Source organism: Dermacentor variabilis, chromosome 2 (assembly GCF_050947875.1).
Source record: "Dermacentor variabilis isolate Ectoservices chromosome 2, ASM5094787v1, whole genome shotgun sequence".
Taxonomy (NCBI): domain Eukaryota; kingdom Metazoa; phylum Arthropoda; class Arachnida; order Ixodida; family Ixodidae; genus Dermacentor; species Dermacentor variabilis.
The window spans coordinates 225,039,052-225,065,956 of record NC_134569.1 but is presented as its reverse complement, the minus strand read 5'-3'; the positions used below and the strand labels follow the sequence as shown (position 1 = coordinate 225,065,956).

The 26,905-nt window shown below is 47.6% G+C and overlaps 1 protein-coding gene across 9 annotated transcripts in view; it reads left to right on the top strand.

Moving 5' to 3' along the window:
• Nipped-A (Transcription-associated protein Nipped-A) overlaps positions 1–26,905 on the top strand; it is a 435,149-nt gene that overhangs the window by 265,629 nt on the left and 142,615 nt on the right. For all 9 annotated transcript variants that reach the window (XM_075682662.1, XM_075682661.1, XM_075682656.1 and 6 more), the window contains 5 exons: positions 3,109–3,255; positions 4,347–4,619; positions 11,706–12,056; positions 18,567–18,860; positions 19,722–19,985. In XM_075682662.1, coding sequence (XP_075538777.1) covers positions 3,109–3,255; positions 4,347–4,619; positions 11,706–12,056; positions 18,567–18,860; positions 19,722–19,985 — 1,329 coding nt within the window. The remainder of the gene's footprint in view (positions 1–3,108; positions 3,256–4,346; positions 4,620–11,705; positions 12,057–18,566; positions 18,861–19,721; positions 19,986–26,905) is intronic.

Below are 26,905 nucleotides of genomic sequence, written 5' to 3'. Positions count from 1 at the left end.
CAGAATGAAAACTGCCACCCAACCGCGCGCACGCCAATGCACGGGCGGTACTATATAGACATGCGGCAGCAAACTAGCGCTAAAACAAACCATGCAACGAAAACCGAGAGAGTGAGGCGCGAAAAAAATTCCATGTATTCCCACATACTGGCAGCACATGACAGAAAAGAAAAAGTTAGAAAATTAGCACGCTTTTAAACTTACAGACGGAGACGTAAATATACGGCATCGACCATTTTCGGACTTGTTCGCGGCGCCGTATATTTACGTCATTGACCCTCAAAGGGTTAAAGCTATTTCAGACGTGGCTTTGGCAATTCGAGCCCTTGAGGGCAGTTAAAGACATGCACTTGTTTTTTCAGACTGTCTGATTTTTTCGGATGTTTTTGCAGTCCTTAGGAGTCCTAAAGATTGGTTGTTCACTGTAATATGTAACCCTTTTTACTTTAAAAGGGTTACTGTATAATCACAGTAACACTTTTCGCTTGTGGTATGCTTCACCAAAAAACATTGCGCATGCTTGACTGCGTAACACCGTTGTATTGTGGCGAAGCTGGCTTTGTGGAAACAGCATTGTGCTGCGCTTCCTAAACCTTCGCTGGCTACGAAGCTATCGGCAAGAATGACGAAGGTACAGTCGGGGCACTTGCTTACAGAGGTGAATTCTGTCAATAAAAAACACAGTACCGAACAGCAGGAAGCTGAGTAAGCGAACATTTAAGCAGCTAGGCCTAGTATAGAAGATTGGTGTGCAAGAGCACTGATTCGAGGCTGCGAGATAATCAAAATGGGGGCTGAGGTGACTTCGATTAATGCAATTTCAGACCTGTCATCACAGTAAGAAGTGCGGAAAATTAGACTGAAGAGTTTAGCGTCCTTAATTTCATACATCCTTATACATTGGCTCTATAGGGTGGAGCTACAAAAGCCTTCAAATTATCTGGTGTTGACTGTAAGTACCGTATTTACTCACATAATGTATGCACCATCCACTTTTCCAATCAAAATATGATTTCTTTTGTTTTCCTCGCATAATGATAGCAACCTGAAATTGCTGCCAGGAAGTAGGAGACGCAGTACGATTCTGCATCCAATGTGCTGGAATGGCAGCGGAATCTCGGGTGTTTTGCCGTGCCATAGGGCCAGATCGGGCTCCCGACGTGCCACAAAAGTAGGAGACACACGGTGCGACTCAACAACTGACGCATCAGAATCGCAGCTGTGTCTGGGGTGTTTTGTCATGCTGTAATGCTGAATTGGACTCCCAACATGCAACAAAAGTATGAGGCGCACGATACGATTTGGCATCTGATACGACGTCTGACATGCCGGAATGGCAGCTAGATCAGAGGCAGTATGCCGTGCCGTAGTGCCGGATCCGGCGCTTGGTGTACGATAAATGTAAGAGATACACGGTGTGATTCAGCGTGTGATAAGGGTGTCCAACCTGCCATAACAGTAGCCAGATCCAAGGTGGTTTACCGTGCTGTAGTTCCCGATCGAATACTAAATAGCTTTGTGTTTCTCCTACATTTGTCTCATGCCAGACATAGAATCTGCCGCTATGACACGACAAACGATTCAGATCTGGCTGCCATTTTGGCGTGTCAGATGCCGTACTCTATGCCAAATCGTTCCTTGTATCTTCTACTCCGTAGAGGTCTCCGTGGAAAAAAAGAAATAAAAAACCTACGAAACTTACCCCACCTAATAAAGGCACCCCCCAACTTTGCACATGTATTCCAGGAAAGATAGTGCATTCTTTATGCAAGTAAATACGGCATGTATTTTCCTCGAAATGCCACTGTAATTGTGGTTGTATGGCAAACCTCAAGTCTATATTTTAGCTTCATTTGTTACCTGACTCATTGCTAGCAGTGCCTTCAAAGCTGACACAGGAGTGGTTCACCAAAAATGAACAAGAGCAGGTTATCCTCAGAGCCTACCCACATGTTCGCCATGCCACCTTAGGGCTCATTCACAGCAGCAACTTGCAGACGTTGCAAGACCTAGTTGGTCAAAAATAAGCGCAAATGGTCGCTTTGTTTGAAAAGCGACTGTTTTGAGTCTTTCAATGGCTGCTTTATTTTTCACTCCCATGACTGCACTCGCAAGCCTACTGAACCAATTAGTGGTGCAGGAGCAGATTACTCTGTACGATGGCAGTGTGAGCAAACGTGACTGGCATCAGGCACAAGAAATTTTGGTCTGGCAATGGGCTGGCTGCACTTGCTAATGTGAGCTTTGGTCGCCTCGAGTTGCTCCTTGGTCACTGGTCGTGGTCGGTTGTGCAACCTCTGTCACTCGCCGGTGTGAATGCGTCCTTAGTCCTGGTTCAGCCCCCCAGACAAAGTACTGGCCCACATTGACAGGACACGGAAGGAAAACAATCTGCTTGCCATCACTACAGTTACACAACAGAAATGTGTGAGGATATCGACGCAAGCTTTTAATGCAGTTGTTGGTAGCAGCTGCACGTGCCTGAAGTGCTGCGGTCGCAATGATGACACTTCACTGTGCAACAGCACACGTGAACTGTTTGTGGGGGAAGTGCAGCCATGCTGGGTTAGCTCACTGCACTGGCTAATGCATGCTCTGTTCTGGTTAAGCATCACACAGCTAAAAACACATTTTCTGCTGCAGAACGCAATGAACATAAGGTTTCATTAATTTAAAGAATGCCCAAGAAAGTGTTAGGAATTTGTTCCGATACACAAGTTACATTAAAACAGCAATGCTTCATGTTTATAAATTACTCTGACAAGCTGCTGAATGTGCAAACTTTGGGTGCTATTGTGCACCACTTGGACATGGTCTGCAGAACTTGGACATGGCATGCACCACATTGTTGGCTTTGACACGTTGTTGCCAGCATGGCTGGAGTTGATGAGGTGGGCTTCGGAAAGGGGAGTATGGCCCGTGCATTGATAATTTCTGTCATTTAATACTTTATCCCATGCATGGGGGACTGCCCTCAGAGAGGATTATGTGGCAAGCTTGCTGCTATTTTTTGAAATGCCCTCGTAATTGTGTGCAAGGTCTAAGGTGTGATCAGCGTTTGCGAGGGAGATTACCATTTCGTGAGTGTTGTGTCACCCAAATGTGCAGGTGAACGAGTCATCGACAAACATTGGGTCGCAAGGGGAGGTGCTGTCTCGGCGGTGCGTGGCGCTTCTCAAGACGGCCCTCAAGCCAGACGTGTGGCCCAACTCGGAGCTCAAGCTGGCCTGGTTTGACAAGCTCCTCATGACTGTGGTATGCCACATGGTGACCGTTTGTTCCCATTGCGCTGCAAGAGTCATCTCTCGAGGACACTCTGTGTGATGCACACTCGCTTCCCAATGAGCATATATTACTCTTTCCACGTTTGAGTGGCAGAAATGTACGACATACTTGTTGGGCTGTGAAAGTATTCAAGCTTTGCATTGAGATTAGGGACTTGCTCAAAATGGTATTCAGCTTTCAAATGACTGGATAAAAATGTGGGGATCAATTTATGAAAAATATAAACAAATATCACTCTTTTTGTAAGTTCAAGATTCATACCGTGTGGATCCTTTTGTTTGCTGTTTACAAATACTTTCACTGAAAACTGTCTCTACGTAATAAGTAACATTTTCCATGGAAAATTGCTTACAGCAACCTGTTGCTACATAAATGATTGAAAATTAATGTACATTTTGCAATACATACAAAAACTGTGCACATAAAAATGAATGTGCGATTGTTTGAATGAAATGATGTTGCACTGCAGTTTTAATTTCTTGAAAGTTTGGTACATCTTACGGTCACTGTGGCAGCCTGCTTGAAAATTACCATACAAATTTTCTGTGCCAAAGAGACAAATGCAGCTTGCTCTTGCATTCAAGCTATTCACACAGTCAGGTGGCACTAACACCAATCCGCTCTCGCCATGTTACATTGTAGCTGCGTAACTGTAACGCTGACCTCCACCACCAGGACAGGGTCACGAGACAAAGCCAAGTTTTAACGAGACACAAGAGTTGTCGGTAATACAAACACCAGGGGACAGGAGAGTTGAGCATCGCGAGAAACGAATAGCTGTACTTTTGTACCAGTATTTCTTTTGGTAAAGCTTCCTTGCCATATCAGTGATTTTCTATTTGTCAAGAATTTACTCCTGGTGGTGTGCCTGCCACGATGGCTCATTAGCTATTTTGTTCTGCTGCTGGGGACAACATCATAGAGTTCGGTTTACACTCCACCCACTCACCAGCACTGCAGCCTCGGTGTCTGTCATCAAACCATTGCACTGGTTGTCAGGCGGTCGTATGATGTTGCTCCTGTTGCTGACCCCATCCCCCTCCTGGCCCCTCACGGTACAGGAGAGCGCTCAGCCCAACTACGGCAACATCTGCACGGCACTGGAGCTGTTGGCATTCCTGCTGAGCATTCTGCGGCCCGAGGCCATCCTGGCCAGCCTCAAGCCTCTGCAACGTGGCATTGCTGCCTGCATGACGTGCCCCAATTCCAAGGTCATCCGAGCCGTGCACGCCCTCCTGTCACGGCTCATGGGCCTGTTCCCCTCGGAGCCAACCACATCCAGCATGGCCTCGCGGCACGAGGAGCTGGAGTCCCTCTACACATCCATCAGCAAGGTGGGAAGGGGGGGGGGGGGGCAGTTGAGGAACTTACAGTAGGAAATTCTTACAAAGACTGGAGATAAATTCAACATTGTTTTCACGGGTTAGTAGTGTGTCTGTATGTTTTGCTACTCTTCAACGGGTTTCGTGCTGTTACAGGCAAGCCCAAGCTGTAACGCATGGGTTTTAATTAGGGGTGTGCGAATACAGTTGCCGACCATTTATTCAGACCTAACAGGGTCTGCGGAAATTTCTGAATAAACAGGTGTCCGAAAAAGCAGATGAAGAAAAAAAAACGAAATCCTTTATTTCCACGCACTTATTCAGGCTCAGCAGTATGCTTAAAGAAATCGTGAATGCGCCGTTGTACGCTGTTCCGTTTACGCGCAATCAGATAAGCCTGAATCTCGGGAGAGGGTCATACGGTCACTATAGGCGGCTGAAAGCACAGTAACTGCTTGTGCACGCTCCGCATGCGACGGCAGCGTAGCACATGGTGTGTCATGTTCTGACTCAGAGTCATCGTCCGGCGGTGAACCAGAAACCTGACGAATGATCTCGCCGTCGTCAAGTTCTGCGCATGTCAGTACAGCAGTGTCAGCACCTGTGAAACTGTCAAATGAGATGGTGTCCGGAATCACAATGCAACCACTGCACAGGTCTCTGCAGAACATTTTCGGCTTCAGTAGGGAGCACATCGGAAGGCGACAAATCCTAGGCCTCCCGGCACCCGCTTGCTGGCATTCCCCAGCGCAGTCTGCGCGTGCACTGTCGGCGCCATTAGACACTTGACGCGATGTTTCCGTATGCCGCATTGGATCACCAGAACCCCAACACAGCAAACAAAGCAAACACCACCATGCCGATACCAGTTGCACAAACGAAAAATCTGGCCTACTCGCAGCGTCGTGCACGAAGAAACAAATCAGCTGCTGGGTTGTCTTGACATGGCTTACTAAGCTGAAACCGGAACTGCTGTAGAGCCACCCTATCGAACCAGGCAGAAACGATGATGATGAGCGGGGATTTGCAGTAGCGCCACTTCGTGGGGCAGCGAGGAGGCTCCGTTCAAAACAAAAAATGGCGTTCAGCAAGTCGAACCATGCACCAGTCAAGAGTCGGCGCATGATGCTCTTGATCGAGTTGGCTGAAGGAGTGTCGGAAAAATCAGACGAGAGGTTGCAAGGTGTTTGAACTTTCGGCAGTTGTTATACATTATGGTCTATGGGGAGAATGGCGGTGCCGCGAAGCAGACCGAATAATCGTGCGTGCCCGAATTTTTGGACTCTGGAAAATCAGTCGGCGACTGCATCAAAATTTTCTCAGACAAATTGAACATGAATACTTAGCTTCGAATATCTAATGATGATATGCATGTACATTTATTAGCAAGTTTGGTTATTTCAACATGTTGAAACATCACAATTACACTGTCGATGGTAAAAAATTAAGCCAGTAAGCCATTATACTAAATGTTTATGTATTTGACTAATGTTAACTTGAAAAATTGAGTAATTCCCACTAGCTTTCTGTTTTCGCCGTCCTGTGCCTTATACAACATCAAATGCCTGTAAACTCAGAGGCATTTGACCCTCTGCTCGTCGCATTTGCAGTCAAGTACAGTAAACCCTCGTTAACTCGAACTCGCATATCTCGAAATATTGGCTCAGTCGAAAGTATTCCACAGCGCGCCTTTCCCACTCATAGGTGTTATGTATTTGCTCCCGTTTATCTCAAAGCATTTTTCCTGCGTAATACGGTTATCTCGAAATTTTGTCCGGGACGGCTGAAGGCAAAGGCCATTACCGAAAGGCGATACAGGCTCTGAGCGAGCACTTGATTCCTACTAAGTGCCGAACGCGGTCACTATCTAAGGGAGAATACAAAATTCCTGCGGATGCAGCCATTTTCTGTCAACAGCATCAAGTAACCTTGGAAGGAGTCACGTGGTGTGCGCCGCTTGCGCGCGGTGGCTCATGGGTTTTATCGGGTAGGTATTTTTATCACTCGAGCCAGACATTGACGAGTTCAGTGGTTGCGATGAACTTTGCGACGAAGTTCGCAAAGCTACCGGCTGCGCCAGTGATGCCGAAGACGTCGAAATCACTTTTGAAGAGTACGCACTCTACGAGTTGGATTTGCCGTTACCGGAATGTTGTCCGACGCTGACATTGTTGAAATGGCAGTGAACAACGGCGATCACGCTGACGAAAAACAACCTAGAGAAGTGCCAACAACTGCAGAAACAAGAAACTTGCTACGCTTGCTCCGCAACAAAGTTAAATACAGCGGCGACGAACAACGGCTCATGCCGTTGTTTGTCAGCTCGTTTGTTCAGCAGCTCAAGGACGCTTTTCTCGCGCCGAATGCCAACGCAAAGCAGGCAAGCATCACCCAGTTCTTCTTTCCAAAATAATAAAATTCAGTTTTTCCTGGTAATTCTGCGTTTATTGCAAAAGCTCCCCTCGTGCTGTTGAGCGTTTGTCAGCAGTGCTGGTTGTTACTGGCTCTTTCACTGACCCGGTCACTGAAATTATCGGCATTTTGCTTTACTCAAAACTCCACTTATCTCGAAATTTTGCCCGGATTTTACAACTTTTGAGTTAACGAGGGTTTACTGTAATAAGCTCAGGATTGGGCATTGTGCTGCACAGGTAACAAATAAGCAAGCTAAAAGCTGCACTTGCACCCAACCGAAATGTAATGGTGGTGTACTGTTTGCTATGTATGGTGATTGCTTAGAAAAGAACTGCAAAACATTTTCTTGTATTTTTCCTATGCCTTCTGCATCATGCAAGCAGGGCTTCTACACTTCCGACTTCTTTTTTTAATTCTGCAGCTTAACTTGTGCAGCAAGCCCCTTCAGTTGTTTTCCTTTAATGTGAGAATATTGTCACGTGGTAGTAACTGGGACGCACAGTAGCAAAACTGTAAATGGAGCAACTAAATCTTTATTTTGCGAACTTGTGCCCTCAAAAGCAAGTTACACTTAAAGCACAACGATAGCGGCGAACACAGTCGGCGATCGGCGAAAATCTGATCAGCAGGTCAAGCACGTCAGCTTTTATACATCAGTCATCAAATGTTCCAGAGTAATCGCTGGGACCCACGTGTCATTCACAAAGTTCTACACCATTCGTGTCGCGCATACATGCAATCAGATTACGCAAGGTTCGGTGACAGACAGCGGATGGAACCACCGATAACATTCCAGAAAATTCCTATACATGCAGGCGCGTCCTGCGCTGTGCGATAACATTTGTTAGGTGGTGAAATCTGGCCGCCCGATAAAGATAAACAAGTACATGTGTCAATATGCCATATATACTAGTATAATGAATGCACTTGCACAAGAGGTGCACCCACAACTTTTCTCTTGAAAATTAGGATTTTCGCTTTCTCACGCATAATAATTGCATCCCCAGTTATGCTGCTGTGCAGTCCCGTGATCGTATAGCCATGCTGCAGTTTTTTGGAGAGAGCAGAATCTTTTGCTCTCGCACACATGTTTAAAGAGAGCACACTTAATCTCGAAAAAGAGGCTGCGTGTCCTTACAGCTGGACACATAACTCACTTGGAGCTTTTGTTTGTCTTTGAAGCATAGTGGTGACGCACTTTTGCCAACCTTTTTTCCGATGGGTCAGAAAAGGGCTGGCACCTTTTCCGACCCATCCATGTTGGCACAAAGCAACACGGTCGACCTTGCTCTGCTTACTGCCCTGCTAGTGTTCACCTTTGAGGGCCAAGGTTTTTTGCTGCAGCATCGGGTAGAACAGGGCTGTCTCATCTGCGTTGAACGAATCCTTGACACTGTGTTTTTCTAGCAGCTGTCCAACGTTTGTCTCCACCCGTGCCACTGCAGCTTCGTGGTCGACAGACTGCGCTTCCCCGCTGACAACCCTGCCGATGTTATCTTGGCGCTCCTTGAAACGCTGCAGCTGGCGACACTTGCTACAAAATTGCTGTGTCCCACGATGCACGCGAAGTCCCTCTGTAGAGTGTCACCGATCTCGGGGCGTGCGGATGTTAGGAGAGATGGGGTTGGGAGACGCAGAGCAGCGCAGCAAACAGATTTTAATTACCCCAAACTTGAAACAAAACTCGTGTAAACAACAACATCATGAAGAGATAATAGCACCTATGCCACCTACTTAACAGGGACTAAACAACACCTTATTGCCCGCCATGTCAGTTCTTGGCACTTTCTACTCGAAAGTCAGGCAACCCTAGCCTATGGCTGTGCACTAACAGAAAGGAGCGTTCTTACAGACCTTTGTCATCGCATGTATCCTCTGTGTCTGGTGCGTGCTAGATCTTTATCTTAGTCGGTGTTCTTGCCGACTATGATGGGGCAAGCGTGTGCTCAATAGGTAGCCGTGCCATCGCAGCGGCCAAGTGCGCGGGAGCCACCTTGAGGGAAGAAGCACGAACCCTGAGGCTTGCTCAGGGCTGGTCACAAACTGCACAATCAGTTCGCTGTCGTATTCGTTGGCAAGGTGGGTCCAGGAAGCAGCGTTCTCTTCTTTTGCCAGAGCTGTGTCACGATGTTGCCCTTGTGTGGGATTTTCTTGAGGTGGCAGGTATTTCTCCACACATGGGCCTTGGTGGATGGTCACTGCACTGCAAAAAACCATTTATAACGATAGGTTATTCACTGCATATCGGATATAGTGATCAAAATTTTGCCGACTGGACGGCGTTTTCCGTGCCAAGTAATCGTAACATTTGCATTGCTTAGTTCCCTGAAACAAACGATGTCGAGACGAGGCGATATTTACCTCCGCAAGTTCGTATCTGCTGCCATTACCGCGCAGCGTGTCCAGCCCCACCCACGCACCGGAGAGTACCTGAGTAGGCACAGTGCGCCACAGGATGGCGCTAGCTGCTTCATGCGCCTCGGCCACAGTCGCTCCGAAAGAGAGAGAGAAAAAAAAAAAAGAAGCGACAAGCAATGCGGCGCGGTGGCGCCCGTCCCGCATTCAGTCTCTCTCTCTCACGATAGCAGGCTGACGCCACCGAAGCAGCCTGCAACCAACGGTACAACCTATAAAAAAAAAGTGACCCAGTTTGAAGATGGCACCGACAAAGCACAAAGCTGTGTTGCTTGACACGAAGATGGATATTTTGCAGGACTCTCGACGCGGCTTCAAGGTGAGTGCCCTCATGAAGAAGTATGGGCTTGCCCAGTCGACGATATCAACCATCTTGAAAACCGGGAGCACCGCGATTGTGAAGGCAGGAGCTAGCAGCGGCCATGCCGATCAGCAGAAAAGAGGGTTAGAGACCCTTTGTACACTGACGTTGAAGAGGTGCTTTACCAGTGGTTCATCACAACCCGCGCTCATAATGTGCCTATTAGTGGGCCAATACTTGCCACCAAAGCGAAAAACTTCGCTTTTCTTCTGGGACGCCCAAATTTTGAGCCTGGGGGAGACTGGATTCAGCGCTTTAAAGAGCGGCACGGAATCGTTTATAAAAACGTGGTAGGGGAAGCGGCATCTTTGGACACAGAGGCAAAGCAGCAGTGGCTGCAGACAAAGCTGCCCGGCGTGCTGGAGCGCTACGAAACTGCTCTGTTTTTTCAAATGTTGCCGTCGAAGACTCACGCTCTTAAAGGAGATTGAATGCCCTGGCGGAAAGCACTCGAAACTTAGGGTGACCGTGTTGCTGTGCGTTGGCATTGTTTATTTCCTGCCAAATTGCCTGCAGGAGTGCTCAGTTGTAATAAACTTGTTCTTAATGTGCACAGGGCTTGTAATGTAGGTGTTCCGCACTTTGTGATAACTTGCAGCAAAGTCGTATTATCGCTAGTCACTTGCTTACTCTCTGGACCGTCACGAAACGTTGAGCTTCAAACATTTGTGAGCTGTCGGTGTGTTTGCCGTCACCCATGCTTTGCCGCATTGGTTCACCAATGCACCCATTCACTTCTTCTTGATACACTGGCGATAGAGTGGGTACAAGTTTGCTTGTGAGCTGGGGTGGACGTGTGTAGGTTACACGCAAGAAACCTATAAGCTATGCCAGGAAGTTGGGCTACTCCCTCTGTCACTGTGGAAAGAGTGGTACTCACCCTTGCCGACGTTCCCTAGCTCGCATGTCTCTTCGCACGTGTCCATATATGGGACATGCGTCGAAACCATTGGTGCCTTGATGTGCTTTTTGTTCCTGGGCATCGAATGTTGGCAGTTGATCACGTAATCTCAAGTTTCCGAGACACTGTGCGAAGCGTTCTCTCGCATTGTGACAATGAGTTCATAGTCATCGAGTGAGATTTGTTCATGTTTGCCTGAGCACGCATGACATGCCTAAAACAAGACTTTACTTCGTGTGCAGTCTCTTTGCTATCACCATCAAGCACTTTTGGCAATACTGGTTTATTTTTTTATTTTATTTTTTTTTTGCTGGACAAACTTTTGTGTATTTTTACATTTGTGCTTTTAGTTTATGGGCGCCATCTGAGAACGGCTGCAAGCACTAAGGATGGTCGGCCATGGCGTCCCAGATTTATGCTACCGCATGATGCAAAGCACACAAATCTCGGATGCCGCGAACTACATCGGTGCATTGCTCTCGGCGCAATCTCGACCACACACACTGGTGCTTATAACCGCACAATCATCGCCCGACCTTGTGATTTGTTTATAAATGCTTACTGACAAGATACTATCAACCAGGATAGTTTGCAAAGTTGTTTTTATCGCTAAAATTTTACAACCTCGAATTAACAAAATTTGCAATTTAACAAATTTTTTCGCTGCAAGTACAACTTAGTTACATCAAGGTTTGACTGTATTTGCATGCCCCTAGTTTTGATATGTGCTGCCTTGATTGCCCCCCCCCCCCCTCAATGTTCCTGTTACCTTTTGTCAAATCTAGTTGTTGATTCTTATCATTTCACGTGGCGCCATACATACGGCCTTGTTTAATAATGCAGTCAGGGACGTCCACATACACTACAATCAAATATCTTGAGCAATATCCAGCTAGGTGTCATTGTTTGCATTGAGATAATGTGTGTAGTTTCGGTGCCGACCAACTAGCAAAACAACTGTTGAGTGGAGCTTCTTAATGCGTACTGTGTACACGTTGGCCCGCAGGTTGTGTACGAGGGCCTGACATCATACGAGAAGTCACCAGCGGCACCACCGTCTACTCTGTTTGGCTGCCTCATGATCCTGAAGGCAGCTTGCGTCAACCACCCGTGCTACATTGACCGGCTCATCACGCCCTTCATGCACGTGCTGCAGAAGATGGCACGAGAGCACCTGTCGCCAGGCGGCATCGGCGGTGGCGTGGGTGGCCAGGAGTCCAGCTCCATGGGCACGGAGTTGCTCATCCTGAGCCTGGACCTGGTCAAAAACCGCGTCGGCGTCATGGGCCAGGAGATGCGCAAGGCCTTCATCGGGGCCATCTTGGTTGGCCTCATCGAGAAGTCGCCCGATGTCAAGGTGGTGGCTCGGGGCAACTGCTCATCTCATAAGGGGTCACTAACGTATTCCACTGAAGCATTTCTCAGACGTATGACTGACTTTATTTACTTGATAATGTATATAGTAAATGATGAGGTTTGACTGTAGTCCTTGTTTATTGATAAGCTGTCATGGTGTCGCTAGAAGTGAGCAGTCGAAATTCAAGCCTATGTTTTAGTTAGATTTTTGTTTAGCAAGAGTTTGCTTAATGTAAAGTGATGATGTTTGTGGTATTCGAAAATGCTGTTTGCCATGCTGTCTTACTTGACACTCCTCCTGTGTCCCTGTAAGGGCTTGCCTATTTGAATTTTCCGTCCACGTATTCTCATCTCCTTAGAGGTTGCACCAACTTACTTGGCTTAGAAGCACTTACATTCACCATAGGAGCTGGCAGGCACAACTGTTATTGTTGGGGATGCCGATGACTCGTTGCATAGAAGGAAGCAAATAATAAAAGAAAAAATCACTTCCGTAGCTCAGGACACTGGTGTGTTCTCTGGGGTGGTATTCTCAGTCGTTCACTTTTGAAAGCACAATCACTATCGTGAGATTTTCCATCAGCATCATCAATGCTGGCTGTGTGATAAGACAGCGTGCTTGGCACTGTGCCAGGAACGCTGTTGCCCATAGATGCTTAGGTGTCCCCTGCTTGTCATTTAGGGTCTCATGAAAGTGGTTGTCAGCGAAAGTGGCATCTGCATGGGACCTGTGGAGGCTGAGGGCACATGAGTTGCGATGCGGGGAATGAAACATTGGGCTTTGTCAGGGAAGTGGCTTGCACATACCAGTTACATGCAACACCTTAGCAAAATGTTCATTTTCCCTTAATGGGGGAGGCTATTCACACCACCGAACTATGAGGAACTGCAAAGTTTCACGAAGATGTGTTTATTAGTTCAAGAGTTATTGAAGTCTAACTAGGTGGTTCATGTATATGCCTGAGGAAGAGCCTGGAGAAATGCCAGGACATCGTAGGAAGCTGAAATTCACTGCGATGATCCCTTGATAGATATCCCAGGGGGCTAAAGAGCCATTTTCTTTAATTTCCCCTCCAAAAAATTTTAAGACAACTTTGAATTTGATGTAGCCAGTAATGACCACATTCATCAAAAATTAATTGCTTAGTATAAGTTAACTGCACCAGCTTTCAAAAAAAGAAGCCTGTTACCCCCTGGAAAAGTCATTCAGGAACAGAATAAAAAAAAAAACGGCATAAAAATCTGAGGAGCGGTTCTTGAGATGTCGCCTTCCCCAGCACCACTACTAGCGAAAAAATCCATTCCGAGAAAACAGGCCTTAAAGTTGAACACGTGTTTTTTATTGGAAAGCTCCTGCGGAGATTCTAATTAGCTCTTGCGGCTCCAGGCACACTCAATGTGTCGGATTTTCGACTGGCGACAGCCGACAGCACAGTTCCGCCGCTGAAAAGCGTCTACGCAGTCGGCACTCGCTGCGGAAGATCGGAAGTTCGATGCTCGTACAAAACGCATATCGCGCTCCGGCGCACCAAACATCTGCTCTGTCTTGGGCTTTGCTGGCATCACGTGCAGCAAAGAACTATCGAAAAAAAAAAAAGCAGAGAAAATAATCTAAAACATATTGCAAGGCGATGAGCAGCTCGAAAGCTCATCTTGAGGCGGACGGAGCAAGACAACGCGAGCGCGGCGGGTGCGGCATCAAAGGGAGTAGCCGCCGCCGCCCGCACAGCAGCCAATGGCAGGCACACTTTAGCCTGCAGGATTTGAATGCGCTGCTCCGGCCAATCAGTGCTCCGCATTGCATCGCGGGAAAACGCCAATGGCGCCTCAACCGTGCCAACGATGGCATTTTGCGAGGCGGCAAAACAGAGACAAAGAATTCATGGTCAAAACGACACCAAGATGGCGCGAGCAGGCCGCATGGGCCAGGAATGGTGCGCGCGCGAAGTTTGACTTCATTTCGTCATTTGCGCGTGTTTTGTGGGCCGCTGTGGCCGCAAAAGTAACATTTGCTTTTGGTACTTTGCGGTTAAATTAGGTGCTGATAATTACAGAACAGGTAGTTCATGAGTCATACAAACCAAAAATACGGTTTTTCAAAAATCTTCTTTTTCGCGATTTTTCGGTTTTCAGGGGCCGCGTCCCCCCTTAAGTCCTATCAGATAAAGAGAAACACGAGATCAGTTTACAGAACACATTACAGCAGGTGGGTAAGGCCAATCTGTGTGACAGATGAACGGACTGCGCGTCACGTGACTCGATCACCATTCCACATGTAGCCAGCGCCGACGGTGAAGAGGAGACACTCTCCGCACCGTTTCTTTGTCAGGTTTGACCTAATTACCCACGTGTCAAGGATTTTTAGATCTTCATACGAACTCCTTTTAGATCTTGCGCGACGCTCACTCCCCTACCCCCCTCTCCCTCACTCATCCCCTGTCTGCGCAGACGCACGCAACCAGCCATGACACTTTCGTGCCTGCCGTGTAAATCTAATGCTAGTCTTGTCACTGGTTAGCTACGAAAAGAGACCTATGTGATTCTTCAAATGGCATCGAAAAAGAGAGGCCACCATGCCATGTGTCGCAAGGATGGCGGCCATGAGCAGCCTGTTAATACTCGAATATCAAACACTTCGAATAGTGAGCACTTGAATAATTCAAATGGTAATTCAGATATCTACTGTTCGATTTTTTCAAATACAGTGAAACCTCGTTAAACCGTAGTTGGCCGGAGCTCGGGAAAGGTACGTACTAAACGGTAGTACTGTTTAACCGAATAGCATGAGATCGCCCACTTACCTGTCGAAAATGGAACTCAGACAGAGTGCGATGAAAGGGGAAAAAACATGCAGTATTTATTCACTTCGCGCGACAAAAGCGTTATTTTCGTTTGATGCCGCGGCGGCCTAGCACGCCGACAACAGCGGCCTCAAACTTACTGAGGCTGCGTGCCAGCTTTTCAGCCAGCCCCCTCTTCTCGGCAAACACTCGCATGGCAGATTCCTCGTTGGCGTTACGTATTCACCGTGCACGTGCGCAGTAGTGCTGCAGAAGTCCCGGGGGCGCCTTTTTCATTACGGGTGCCGGAGTTTGGAATAATTTTCATTTGGAATAGAGTTAGTTATCGCGCCCCTGTTGTCGTCGCGACGATTGCATTCATGAGGCTGACGCAACGCGCAGCTTATGCCGCTGTCGGGCCTGAATCGCCCGTGCTATCGCTTTCCGTGTCGTCCTCGTCACTGTCGCTAGTCGACACTTCGGCAACAACAGAGGCAACGATGGCGAAAAGTCGAACCTCGTAGCCGACATATCTTCGCGGTCGCAGCAGTGCTGCCGAGCAACTTCTTCGCATTCCAAATGCCACACACTGTAGTCAACAGCAGATCCCTGTTGCGTGTCAGCGCCGACTTCTTCGTGTCACGTTCGATAGCACGGACGATGTCTAATTTTTCTTCTATGCTGAGCACCCGGCGTCTTTTTTATCCAAGCTTCGGAACGACGCGAGTCCTCGCTTGCACGACGCCATAAGCTCTCTGGCACCGTGTCGAAATGATGTTGATGTTGATGTGGCTTCACGCGCAAACGCACAGGGCGCTTGGAGGCCGTTGTTCCGATCTCTGAGGCGTGTTGTTCTGCCGGGCCGCCTGATGGAGACGGCGCAGCACCCTGTTTGCGCGACGAAAAGTTCAAACGTTACGTTTTAACCGATGCGTACGCAGTAAGCTGGTACGGTTTATGCGGATACGAAACACATTATGTTCAATGGCCGCTGAGTCGGGGATTTGACTTTACTACTTTTAAAACGAAACTACTGTTCAAGCGGGTACGGTTTAACGAGGTTTTACTGTACAGTGAAACCTCGTTAAACCGTAGTTGGCTGAAGCTCGGAAAAAGTACGTACTAAACGGTCGTACTGTTTAACCGAATTAGCATGAGATCGCCCACTTACCTGTCGAAAATGGAACTCACGCAGTGCGATGAAATGGGAAAAAGGCATGCACTATTTATTCGCTTCGCGCAACAAAAGTGTTATTTTCGTTTGATGCCGCGGCGGCCTAGCACGACAACAGCGGCCTCAAACTTAGTAAAGCTGCGTGCCAGCTTTTCAGCCAGCCCCTTCTTCTCGGCAAACACTGGCATGGAAGATTCCTCGTTGGCGTTATGTATTCTCCGTGCACGCGCGCAGTAATGCTGCAGAAGTCCCGGGGCGCCTTTTTAATTGCCAGTTGCTGTTCTCGTCGCGACGATTGCATTCACGAGGCTGACGTGACGCGCAGCTTCTGCCACTGTTGAGCCTAAATCGCCCGTGCTGTCGCTTTCCATGCCGTCCTCATCACTGTCGCTAGTCGACACTTCGGCAACAACAGAGGCAACGATGGCGAAAAGTTGAACCTTGTAGCCGACATCTCTTCGCGGTCACAGCAGCGCTGCCGAGAAACTTCGCATTCCAAATGCCACACATTGTAGTCAACAGCAGATCCGTGTCGCGTGCCAGCGCCGACTTCTCCGTGTCCCGTTCGATAGCACAGACGATGTCTAATTTTTCTTCTATGCTGAGCACTCGGTGCCTTTTTGTTATCCGAGCTACGGCATGACGCGAATCCTTGCTTGCACGATGCCACAACACTCTCTGGCATGGCCATGCACGGCGCCGAAGTGATGTTGATGTTGATGTGGCTTCGCACGCAAACGCGCAGGGCGCTTGGAGGCCGTTGTTCCGATCTCTGAGGCTTTTTGTTCTGCCGGAGCCGCTCGATGGAGACGACGCATCGCCGTATTTGTGCGACGAAAAGTGGAAACGCTACGTTTTAACCGATGCCTACCCAATCAGCTGGTATGATTTATGCGGATACAAAACACATTACGTTCAATGGCCGCTGAGTCGGGGATTTGACTTTACTACTTTTAAAACGAAACTGCTGTTTAAGCGAGTGCGGTTTAACGAGGTTTTACTGTAACTGATATATTTCATGTAGAGATCCGCGCAGTGCCAGATGTCGTATGCACCGTGGAGCCCCTCGTGCTGAATTCTACCAAGTGAGCGTTTCGCTTATCATAAAAGGAGCACAGAGTGTGGCATAGACGGACTATTCTCACTGATGCAGTAGCAGACTTTGAGTCACTGTGCTTCCTGATGTCAGTCCGCTACGGGGTTCGCGCGCACAGCACCCGAACGCCGCACTTTGCAGAACGGCATCACGTTGGCCAGGGCCTCCTCTGCCAGCACAAAGTTAGTCCAAGTCAACTGGACCCGTCAAAATGATAACGCGACACGTAACACAACACGGACAGAGGGGATGGCACAAAAGCAGCGCATTTTTCATAAAGTGCAAAGATTGGGCCAATTAGCCACCAATTTGCTTGCAATCGTGTTGGATACACGGCTACGAACCTCACGTTGCTGCAACTGCCCGAGCCACCCGAATGACTATATTAGCGGCAAGCATTCCACGACGGCCTGCAGCAAATTTTCGTCATGGTCACACTGCCTTGGCCATTGGGCCTGAGCTGTGCCGAACTGACGCAGACCTGTTCGCAGCAGCTGTGCAACAATCGGAAAGCCGACAAACCGCCTCGCAGACAAAAGCAAGGGATGGCATATAAACGAGAGAATGGGGGGAGGGACGGCGAGCGTTGCGCTAACTTTCCGTGACCCTCCATATTTCAGATTGTTTGACAGGTGGCAAATCATGCCGAACCTGACAATGAAACAGCACGGATGGTGCCTGCTCTTTACTGTCTGTGCCAGCTAGGTGCGGAGCGGTGATCGAGTCACATGATGTGTGGTCATTTCATCTGTTGCACAGATTGGCCTTACGAGATCCCAACTGCCGTAAAGTTGGTTTAGCCCTTCTTTATTTTACAAACTGAGGAGAAAAACTCTGTGTGCAATAAATAAAACATTGCCCCAAAACACAGGTCCACTATTAAACTGAGAACCCCATGGATATTCAGTACTACAGAATGTCATGAGTTCTAGTTTCATAGGAAAAAAAGCACCTGATTCTATTCAACAGAAATTCTTTTGATAAAAGAATGAATATTTTCCATGCGTTCATGTGCTAGAACTGTGCTGTAATCAGTTCAGGCATACTAATTTGGCGTTTCCCCTAGTAAGAGTAGACCGTACTGTATGTCTCTATCTCTATGCACCTAAGTTACTGATAGCTTGCTACAATCTTGTTACACAATGCTTGAGGACTCACAAGTATGTGCAGCACCATATTTCCTTGCCCAAAACTCGTAAGCATGAAATTTTATGAAGACATTTGTGATATTCGATGCGATATTCAATTTGAAATCCACTATACGGTATTTGCACACCCCTAATTTTATTGATTACATTTGTTTCTCTTTGACTTGTCACTGATGGCAACTTAACTTAGTTTGTTCAACCATCACCATCACCTGCCTTGTGAGGCAAACAAGCACTTAGGCTTTGCTTTTGATGCTGTGGACTCCATGTCCTTTAGGCAAAATGTAACCATGCGCCTTTATTTGACGTGCAGGTTCTCCGTGCCATTACCAAAATGGTGGAGGACTGGGTGAAGAGCAAATCGCCGTTTGCAGTGAACCAGTCACCGACATTGCGTGAGAAGTCAATCCTGCTCGTGAAGATGATGCAGTTCATGGAGAAGCGCTTCCCCGACGAGCTCGAGCTGAATGGCCAGTTTCTGGAGCTTGTCAATCACGTGTACCGAGACGAGACCCTCAAGGGCACGGAGCTCACTGCCAAGCTGGAGCCGGCTTTCATGGCTGGCCTACGATGTGTCCAGCCGACAATCCGAGCAAAGTTTTTTGAGGTGCGTCGGGACGGAGTATACGTACAAGAAATTTCACCAACAGAGCAGGGCCTTCCAAATAGTGCATTCTCTGATTAATTCCGTGTTCACAGGTGACGCATGGTGGCACCCTGCTTGGGCATTTAGATTTGGCGTTGCAAGCAGCAATCCAAGGCACAGAGAGATCTGAGAAATCTGACAGCTTTACGAGTACTTCAACCTGACAGAATTCGTTTTATGGGGCATCTACTGTATATTTGTGTCGAGCATGTTAACAAATTAATTTGTTAAGTCATACTTGTCGGGTTTGGACTGACCGTACACAGCTTTATGTAATTGACTTTATGCAATTTGTCAATACGTAATTGACTTTATGTAAAGTCAGTCATGGGGTTACTAGATTTCTTTATTATTAGTGGTGCTCTAGATGGCACACCTGGGGCACTATTCTCAAGCACACACCTTCACAACATTTTGCACAACTGGGCCCTGGGCACGCTGGTATATACGGCTGACAGAATTCCTGGCTCTCCGCGAAGGTAGCAAGCTTGGTACAGTGCCAGCAATATTGGTGGCTGTGCAAGGTAACGCACCCAGTGCCAACTCCTGTGAAATATTGTGAAAGTGATTGTATCCTCATAAGGTGATTACTCGTGAATAACTCCTCTGGCGTGTATGGCCAAAGGTTAATACGTAAGTCGTTGCATCTAGAGAGGAGTGTTTGTGAAACCATGTATTTCTTGTTGAACAACTCTGTTGCATTCCTAACATTAACAGACCGCCGTTTTGTTGGGTGCTGAACCTCGCGGATTGCTATGCTCGAAAGCGTCGCCCTACCAGCTTGAATTCACGGCCCATTTGTCCTTCCGGCACGACTCACAGGTGTTTGACAGCAGCCTGCGTCGGCGCCTGCATGAGCGGCTACTGTTCATCGTGTGCTCCCAGAACTGGGAGACAATCGGCCCCCACTTTTGGATCAAGCAGTGCATAGAGCTGGTGCTGGGCACGGCCGTCGTCAACACCCCCCTGCGCAGTGCTCAGCCGGCCAGTCTGCTGCCTGCAGCCACGGCTGGGCTGCAGTCGCTGGAAGACATTGCCACCACCTGCCCGGCCACTGCGCTCAAGGAAGAGCCGACCGACACTGAGGTGGGGACTGGCGCTTGGGAGTCAAACCTCGGTGTGATGAGGCATTTCAGGTCCAGAGTTACATTGAAAAACCTCGGGATCTTTTCTACTGTTTAACAGATAGATCTTGCTCTGCACTTTCATCTGAATAAAGTCCATGTACACTGCATGCATGTATTGCCTTCATCAATAGCAAAAAAAAAAAAGAGAAAGAAAGAAAGAAACGAAGAAAGAAAAGGAAAAAAAGGCACCACTTCTCAAAACATTTCCATCATCTCCTTTGTGACTGTATCAGAGTGGATTGAATCGTGTTACCGCAAGGACAGCAACATGCTCTGGTGTGTGCACACAGTGATAAAGAGATGGCTGAGATTGAGAATGATTCACCATTAGCCTAAATAAATTTCTATTTTGCTAAGGTAAACTTTGCAGATTACATCTTATATCTTATTGCCAGAATCGGAGGCGTGCTTCTTATTTCAAGCGAAACCAAGTGAGTGTTGGGCTTAAGGGGGGATATGGGGATCAAAGCTAACTTTTTTATTTACCATCCGATTTTGCTTAAATTTTGCACAGATGTTAATAATATCACATAAACAAAACTGTGAAAATATGGTGAAAATATGGCTGCAATATCTGAAGTACTTTTTTGTTTACAAAATTGTTCTGCTTTCATTTTTGCAAAATGCCTGCACACCTGTATATTGGTGCTAGGAGTTCAAACAAACATTGATAGCACTCCTATATGTATCCTCCACACAGTGACATTCCTGTAATTTTTTTTGCCTAACAGAATTTTTTTATATTTTCATTCTTTTGCAGCTACTTCAGTTGCATGAAAATCTCGACTGTGAAAACAAAAGATAACAAATTACTGAAGCAAATATTTTGAAAACAAAACATGTCACTGTGTGCAGTGGTGCACAATGAGTGTAACAAAACAAACGGTGTAAAAATATTCATAACGGTGGCTGAGATATTGGCTTTGCAAGTTGACCTTGGCGGTAGAAAAAAGTTTTGAGAAAAAGGTGTTTGAAGTTTTGGGCCATGTTTATTCGACTAGAAACTACCGGCCTTGTAGGTACAGGTGTCAGGTTGATCTCTTGGCTTCTTGGATCTTTTATGCTTGCTTTCATGTGCTTTTTGTGCCCTCTTCTTGCGCAAGGTATCTTTCTCAGCTGCTCGACTCGCTTGAGTCCGTCGCCACCGAGCATGCTCCTCCAGCCGTAAATCCTATCTTCCGTTCGGTTGCCGGCACAGAACCAAGTGACGCGCGGACAGTGGCGGCGGTCATATTCAACACCTCCGACAAGATGAATTGTGACTCAAGATGCGACTGCATGGTGCGACCGTTGCTGATGCACGGTTCGTCTTCACGGCCGCAGACGCTCGCGCTTGGACCGCACTTTCATCTCGGTGACGGCGGTGGCACAATCGGGGTACGTCGCGGAGCATTTACAGGGCGTTGCAGGCCCGGAAGCATCGGAAAAGGCGGTTATTAGTTCGGTATCATCACCACTGGAACTCAAGGCTGCAACAGCCTGCAAATTGCCCGGCAATGCGTCGACAGTCTAAGCTTCCGCGCGGACGCAACTCTGCTAGGACTACTTATCCTTCGGATGTTCGGCTGCTTGCGCTTGCGGCTGCCGAAGCGGTGCTTGGTCGCGTATTTCGTCGTCCACGTCCGCCAAGTCATGCTCGAAACCACAAAATGAAATAGAAAACTAAAATCCGAATAAAGCGATGAAGCGGCGGCGTACCTCGAATATCCAACACTAAACAAAGGGGCAGCAGCCAGCGCGCGAAGAAACGGGAGAAGCAGACGCCGCAGCAGCTTGCTTCCAGACCCGGCCAATGGGGCGGCTCATAGAACGCACGTGACGGAGCAAGCCAATCGGCGGCCGCGACAAGCAGCTCCGCGACCTTCAGACTTTTTGCTTTTTTATGCTTGCTCTTCTCTCTATCAGGAAATGAAAGAGAGGAGTCAAAAGGCGAAGAGGCGCGCTTTTCAACGGTACCAGCATTGCCGCGCCGCGTACTGCCGTTCCGGAGCTAGGGACGCTCGAAAACCGCGACTTTTCCACCGATTTTCACGAAATTTTCGCTGTATTGCCTTATGTATATATTTATTTATGGTACTTAGCAGTCGTTTTCAGCGGAAATACTTGGAAAACTTATAGAAAAGGGGTCAAAGATTCGAAATCTGCAACTTTCTAAAAAGTGATTTTTGGGTCGTTTTTCCAGAGTTGATCCCCGCGTCCCCCCTTAAGGGGGGAGGAGGGGATCAGAATTAACTTCTTTGTTTCTTGACAGAAAGGGCTGACATTTGGCACACACACTGCACATTGCAAGAAAGAGACAAATCTAAAATTTCATTAGGATATCTTAATTAGTTTTTGTTTTATAAGAATTTATAAGTTCCTTGCTTGTGGGAAGCCCGGCACAGTAACGAAACATGATAGGGAGCTGGGAATACTTTGCATGTTTGCCCAGATGTCTAATCTACATCAAGATAGTGTTCGATTTTTTTTTAATGTGCTAATAATTTTTTGCTCAACATAATATGCACATGACTGTGCTTCACTGCATGGAGCCATGTAGTAATTGTGAAATGATTAAATAATAGAAAGATAAAGAAACATTTCAAGACTGTCTTTAAGTAGAGCACAGCTTGTGGATCACAGCAAAACAAACTGGACCAAAATCGGTCTAGCCATTGTTGTGCTACGCTTTCCGCGAGCGAGGTGATTGACAAAAAAAATGCGATTGAGAAAACTGGCTGCAAAGTTTTAAAAGCACTGCAAATTTATTAAAAAGCACCAGGGCTTAATATTTTGAATCATTGCTGTCAGGCATCATCTTACACCTTTGCCTCTTTGTTTGGTGGGCTTTGGATGCCTTCCTCAGGCGTTCTTTATCCTTTTCTTGCGCCGTCTGGAGTAGTGCATGACCACCATTTTCACTGCCAAACCGAGCCTGGTATCGCAGTGTACACCCACAGAACGCTGTTGGCATCTTGGGCACAGAGTTTTAGTGATCAAAGAGTTCATCGCGGAAACAGGCATAATAATGAACTCACAGTCACAAGGGGCCGAAATTTGTCCTTGGCATTGCTGCTTCCGACTCGTCGCGGACACTGCGCGAAGGGAGTCACGAACGCTGCATGCCTGCGCTTCTGCAGTCAGCGTTGACACAAAACGCGGCTCGAGGCGCGTCTGAATCGTGCGACGATTCATCTGGTGAGCCTTGAGTCACCATACAATATGTAGCTCGTCGACGGTTGTGGCTCACTCGCAGGCTGCGTGTCCCGGTCGCACGATGCATCGGAAACGCACACCGTCTCTGTCAGCGATGGAGACCTTCGACCCGCGTCGCCTCCAACAACGTGATCTCGGTTGCTGACTCGCGCGGGCCGTACGCACAGGTGCGAGAGCCTCCGTTGGCACATCTTCTGGCGGCTTGGTTATCAGTGTCGATGTCACAGGGCGATTGTCGGCTTCGCTGCTGGAATCGCACGGTGCAAGATAACGCGGCAGGTTATCCGCGTGTTCAGTCGGGTTCTCTGCTTCTCCTGCTGGCCGCCGTCTTTCTTGCGCTTCCGTTTTCCGAAGGCATGCTTCATTTAAAAGTTCTTTTCGAATGAGCGACGATCCATCACTGACCTGGGAGCTTTCATAAATCCGAATTCTGCGAGTGTCAAACGAAGAAAGACGCCGGCGTGGTTTTCAGAGCAGACAACTGCGGTCCGCTGTGGTTGCCAGCTTGCCCGCTGCTGCAGCAGCAACCAATGGCGAGACGCATTTCAGTACGGCAGCCAATCGGAGGCCCGCATCGCAGGGCCCGTGTGACCGCCTCTAGCAGGCCCGCGCTTCTGTTGTGTTTGTGTGTTTGTTACAAGATGGCGACGACCGAAGAATTCAGAAACGGAATGGTGAAACTTCGAGCTTTCGAACAATACCAACATGGTGGCGTTCGGTGGCGGGAAAGACAAGTTAGGGCTCCGCGAACTGCGGTGATTTTACGCGATTTAAAGCTGTTTTCTCGCCCTACGCACTGATAAATAAATTTTTTGGGGCATTTTTAGTGCGTTTTCAGTCAAACCATTTTGATACAATGTAGATTAGGCATTGCAGATACCGAAACGCGTCGTTGCCAAAAATCGATCTTTTTTGCGATTTCCGCGATGTGATCCCTGCGTCCCCCGCAGCCATTGAAGTGGTCAAATTGTCAAAATTTGCGATTTTCTGATTTATTTATTTTTTTTCCATTCCACGGACCTTTACTTACCTCGTGGTGAGATATTATAACAAAATACGAGGTAGAAATCGAGAAAACAGCACTTTCGTAGAGTGCTATCATAAAAAATTGCTAAGAGATCAGGCTTCGGAAGGCCCCGTTGCACCGCGCATCGCCCGGCTGTCCGTTGGCGCCGCGCCGGCATCTTGGGATCATCATAAAGATGAGAGATCGGAGCTTAAGATAGGTGGAGCGACGCATTTCTCCACCAATAAATAAACCAGCAAATGCTAGCGAAAAAAAGGCAAATGCGGCATTGCGATTGGGCGTAGCAGTCACGTGGGGCACAGGGTGCGCTCCTGTTGACTCTTGTAGATTTGAATTGCTGACGAACCTCTTGCGTGTGCATTTGCGCAGCAGCAAGCTGCGCATTCTGATCAACGTGATTGACGATCGTGGCAGCTTTCGCACGTTTTCTGCGATGAGCCCCAAAGGAATGAAGTTCCTAACGGCCCACGTGTACGGAAGACCACGCAAACTACTTGTAGAAGTGGATGCCGCCGAACTTGTTGACGAGACACGACCGGCGCATGTGGGTGACTGGGAAAGCGCGGCCGCATGTGGTGTTGACGACGCGACCACAGAACACCTACGTGACCGTGAGCGATGGTGAAGGCGCGTCCGCGAGCGACGGTGAAGGCGCATGCACGAGCAATGTTGTGAAGACGCGACAGCGAGCGACGGTGAAGGCGCGACCGCGAGCGATGTCATGAAGGCGGCGCGACCACAAGCGATGTCGTGAAGGCGCGACCGCGAGTGATGGTGAAGGCGCAACCGCATGTGGTCATGACGGCAATGCGACATCGGCGGAGCAGAAGTTTTCGTATCAAATATTCAAGTGCAGGTTTCAGCTCCAACACTTGCCAATAGAGAGATTGTGCAACGAGAGACATGAGTGGATGTTTTGAATGCGCCGTCACCTGCCTCTGCACAACGGATGGATGCACGATGACCAAAAAGACAACTAAGGTGCACAAAACTGCTGCAAGAACGCAAAAAACTTGGATTTTTCATCCCATGAGCCCTCTAAGGCTTTCACCTTAATAAGCTAATGTACGTGTGGCCATTACTCAACCAGCATATTCCTTTAACATCAATGGCACATAGTTAGAAGATATTGGTTTCAAAAGACAGAGAGAACATGGGCTAGCCACAATGCAGCCACGTTATGCGGCATAGCATATGATTGCCGCGAATACTCGGGTAAAAAAAAGCCATGCGTTAGAATCGAGTAAATACCGCAGTCAGGCATTACAAGCTACCATTGAGCTATTATTTCTTGAAAATCATCCTACAGCATGCCGAAAATAGGCATTTTCAGTGGGGAATAATGTTTGTTCAATGTGTTCACTGTCCCTTAACCTCATTCACTGTCCCCTAACCCCTAACCTCTCAATAGCAACCCATTTGCTGTCCCTGCCAGTCCCACCAGTAAATGGGTTGCTATTGGGGTCACCATAGGTGTTGGGCGTGTGCACGCTGATTGGTGAGGTTTAATTATCTGGCAATGACCAATTTTAGGATCAAAATAACAAACGTTTGGACCCATAAAAATGTATGAGTGCTGGTCGGGACCTTCTGTTGCGATCGAACTGAAAAAACCGTATAAACCGGAGTCAAATTAATGCAGTTGTACAGTATTTCTGGTCAAAATGGAGCCCTTGGGGCACATTTTCCTCCTCCATCCCGAGTATTGTGCCGAGGGATGCAGTAGTGAAAGCTGCAGTAGTTCTGTGCACCTGGAGCACAGAACTGGAGCGTGTTTGCATTTCGCTGCCGTCAAAATGCGGCCACTGAGTGGTGGGTGTAAGCCACGTATTGGTGGGTGTAAAATCCAGTTAAGGGGGGAGGCTACACTTGAAATACAACTTTTTTATTTGTGGACAGATCTGAACGAAATTTTCACACTTTGTGTATTTTAATATGCAGATTCTAAAAATATAATTAATTTTGCCACAGGATAAGTAGTTTCTGATATACTCTAAATGCATTGTATAAGCCGAGTCCTTTGTTTGGAGGAAAATTAGCATCTAAACAGAAAACTCTAACACGGTAAATTGAGTATAAAGACTATCTAGAATGTTCAGGGAGTGCCATAAGGTATTATTCAATGTTCTAGGCTAATCTGAGTAAGAGTTAGAGCTCATCAAAGTTGTGAGAAAAAAGTGCCATCTTGACATGTCAAGCATGTGACCCATTTCAAAAACTTTTTGAGAAGAGTGCTACTTTTAAAAGGTGCATATTGCTTACTGCATACATTTATCTTTCTGGCAAAAAAAAAATTAAGTTGATAGCTGAAATAGGACAGAAGCTATTTTACCTCCAAAATTGGAAGTCTGTCGGAATTGTTGTTTTGAGAAATCAAGGAAAAACATTCTGCAACATCTTTATTGAGAACATACCAATAAAATCTCAAGGAAATTCACCAGGGGCATAATCTGGATACATCCTATCTTTTTGCCGCTTTTTGGCCAGCTTCCTTGCGCTCAAAGAGGCTTCTCGCTTCTTGCTGGAGTTAGCACTTCGAAGGTCCGGCGCTCGCTGCGCGCTCGCTACTTTCTTCAGTCGTGAAGGAAACGGTGCCTGCACGATCTGTGCCAACACGCGTGGCGTGGGCGGACGAAGTGTTGACGTTAGACGTGCCA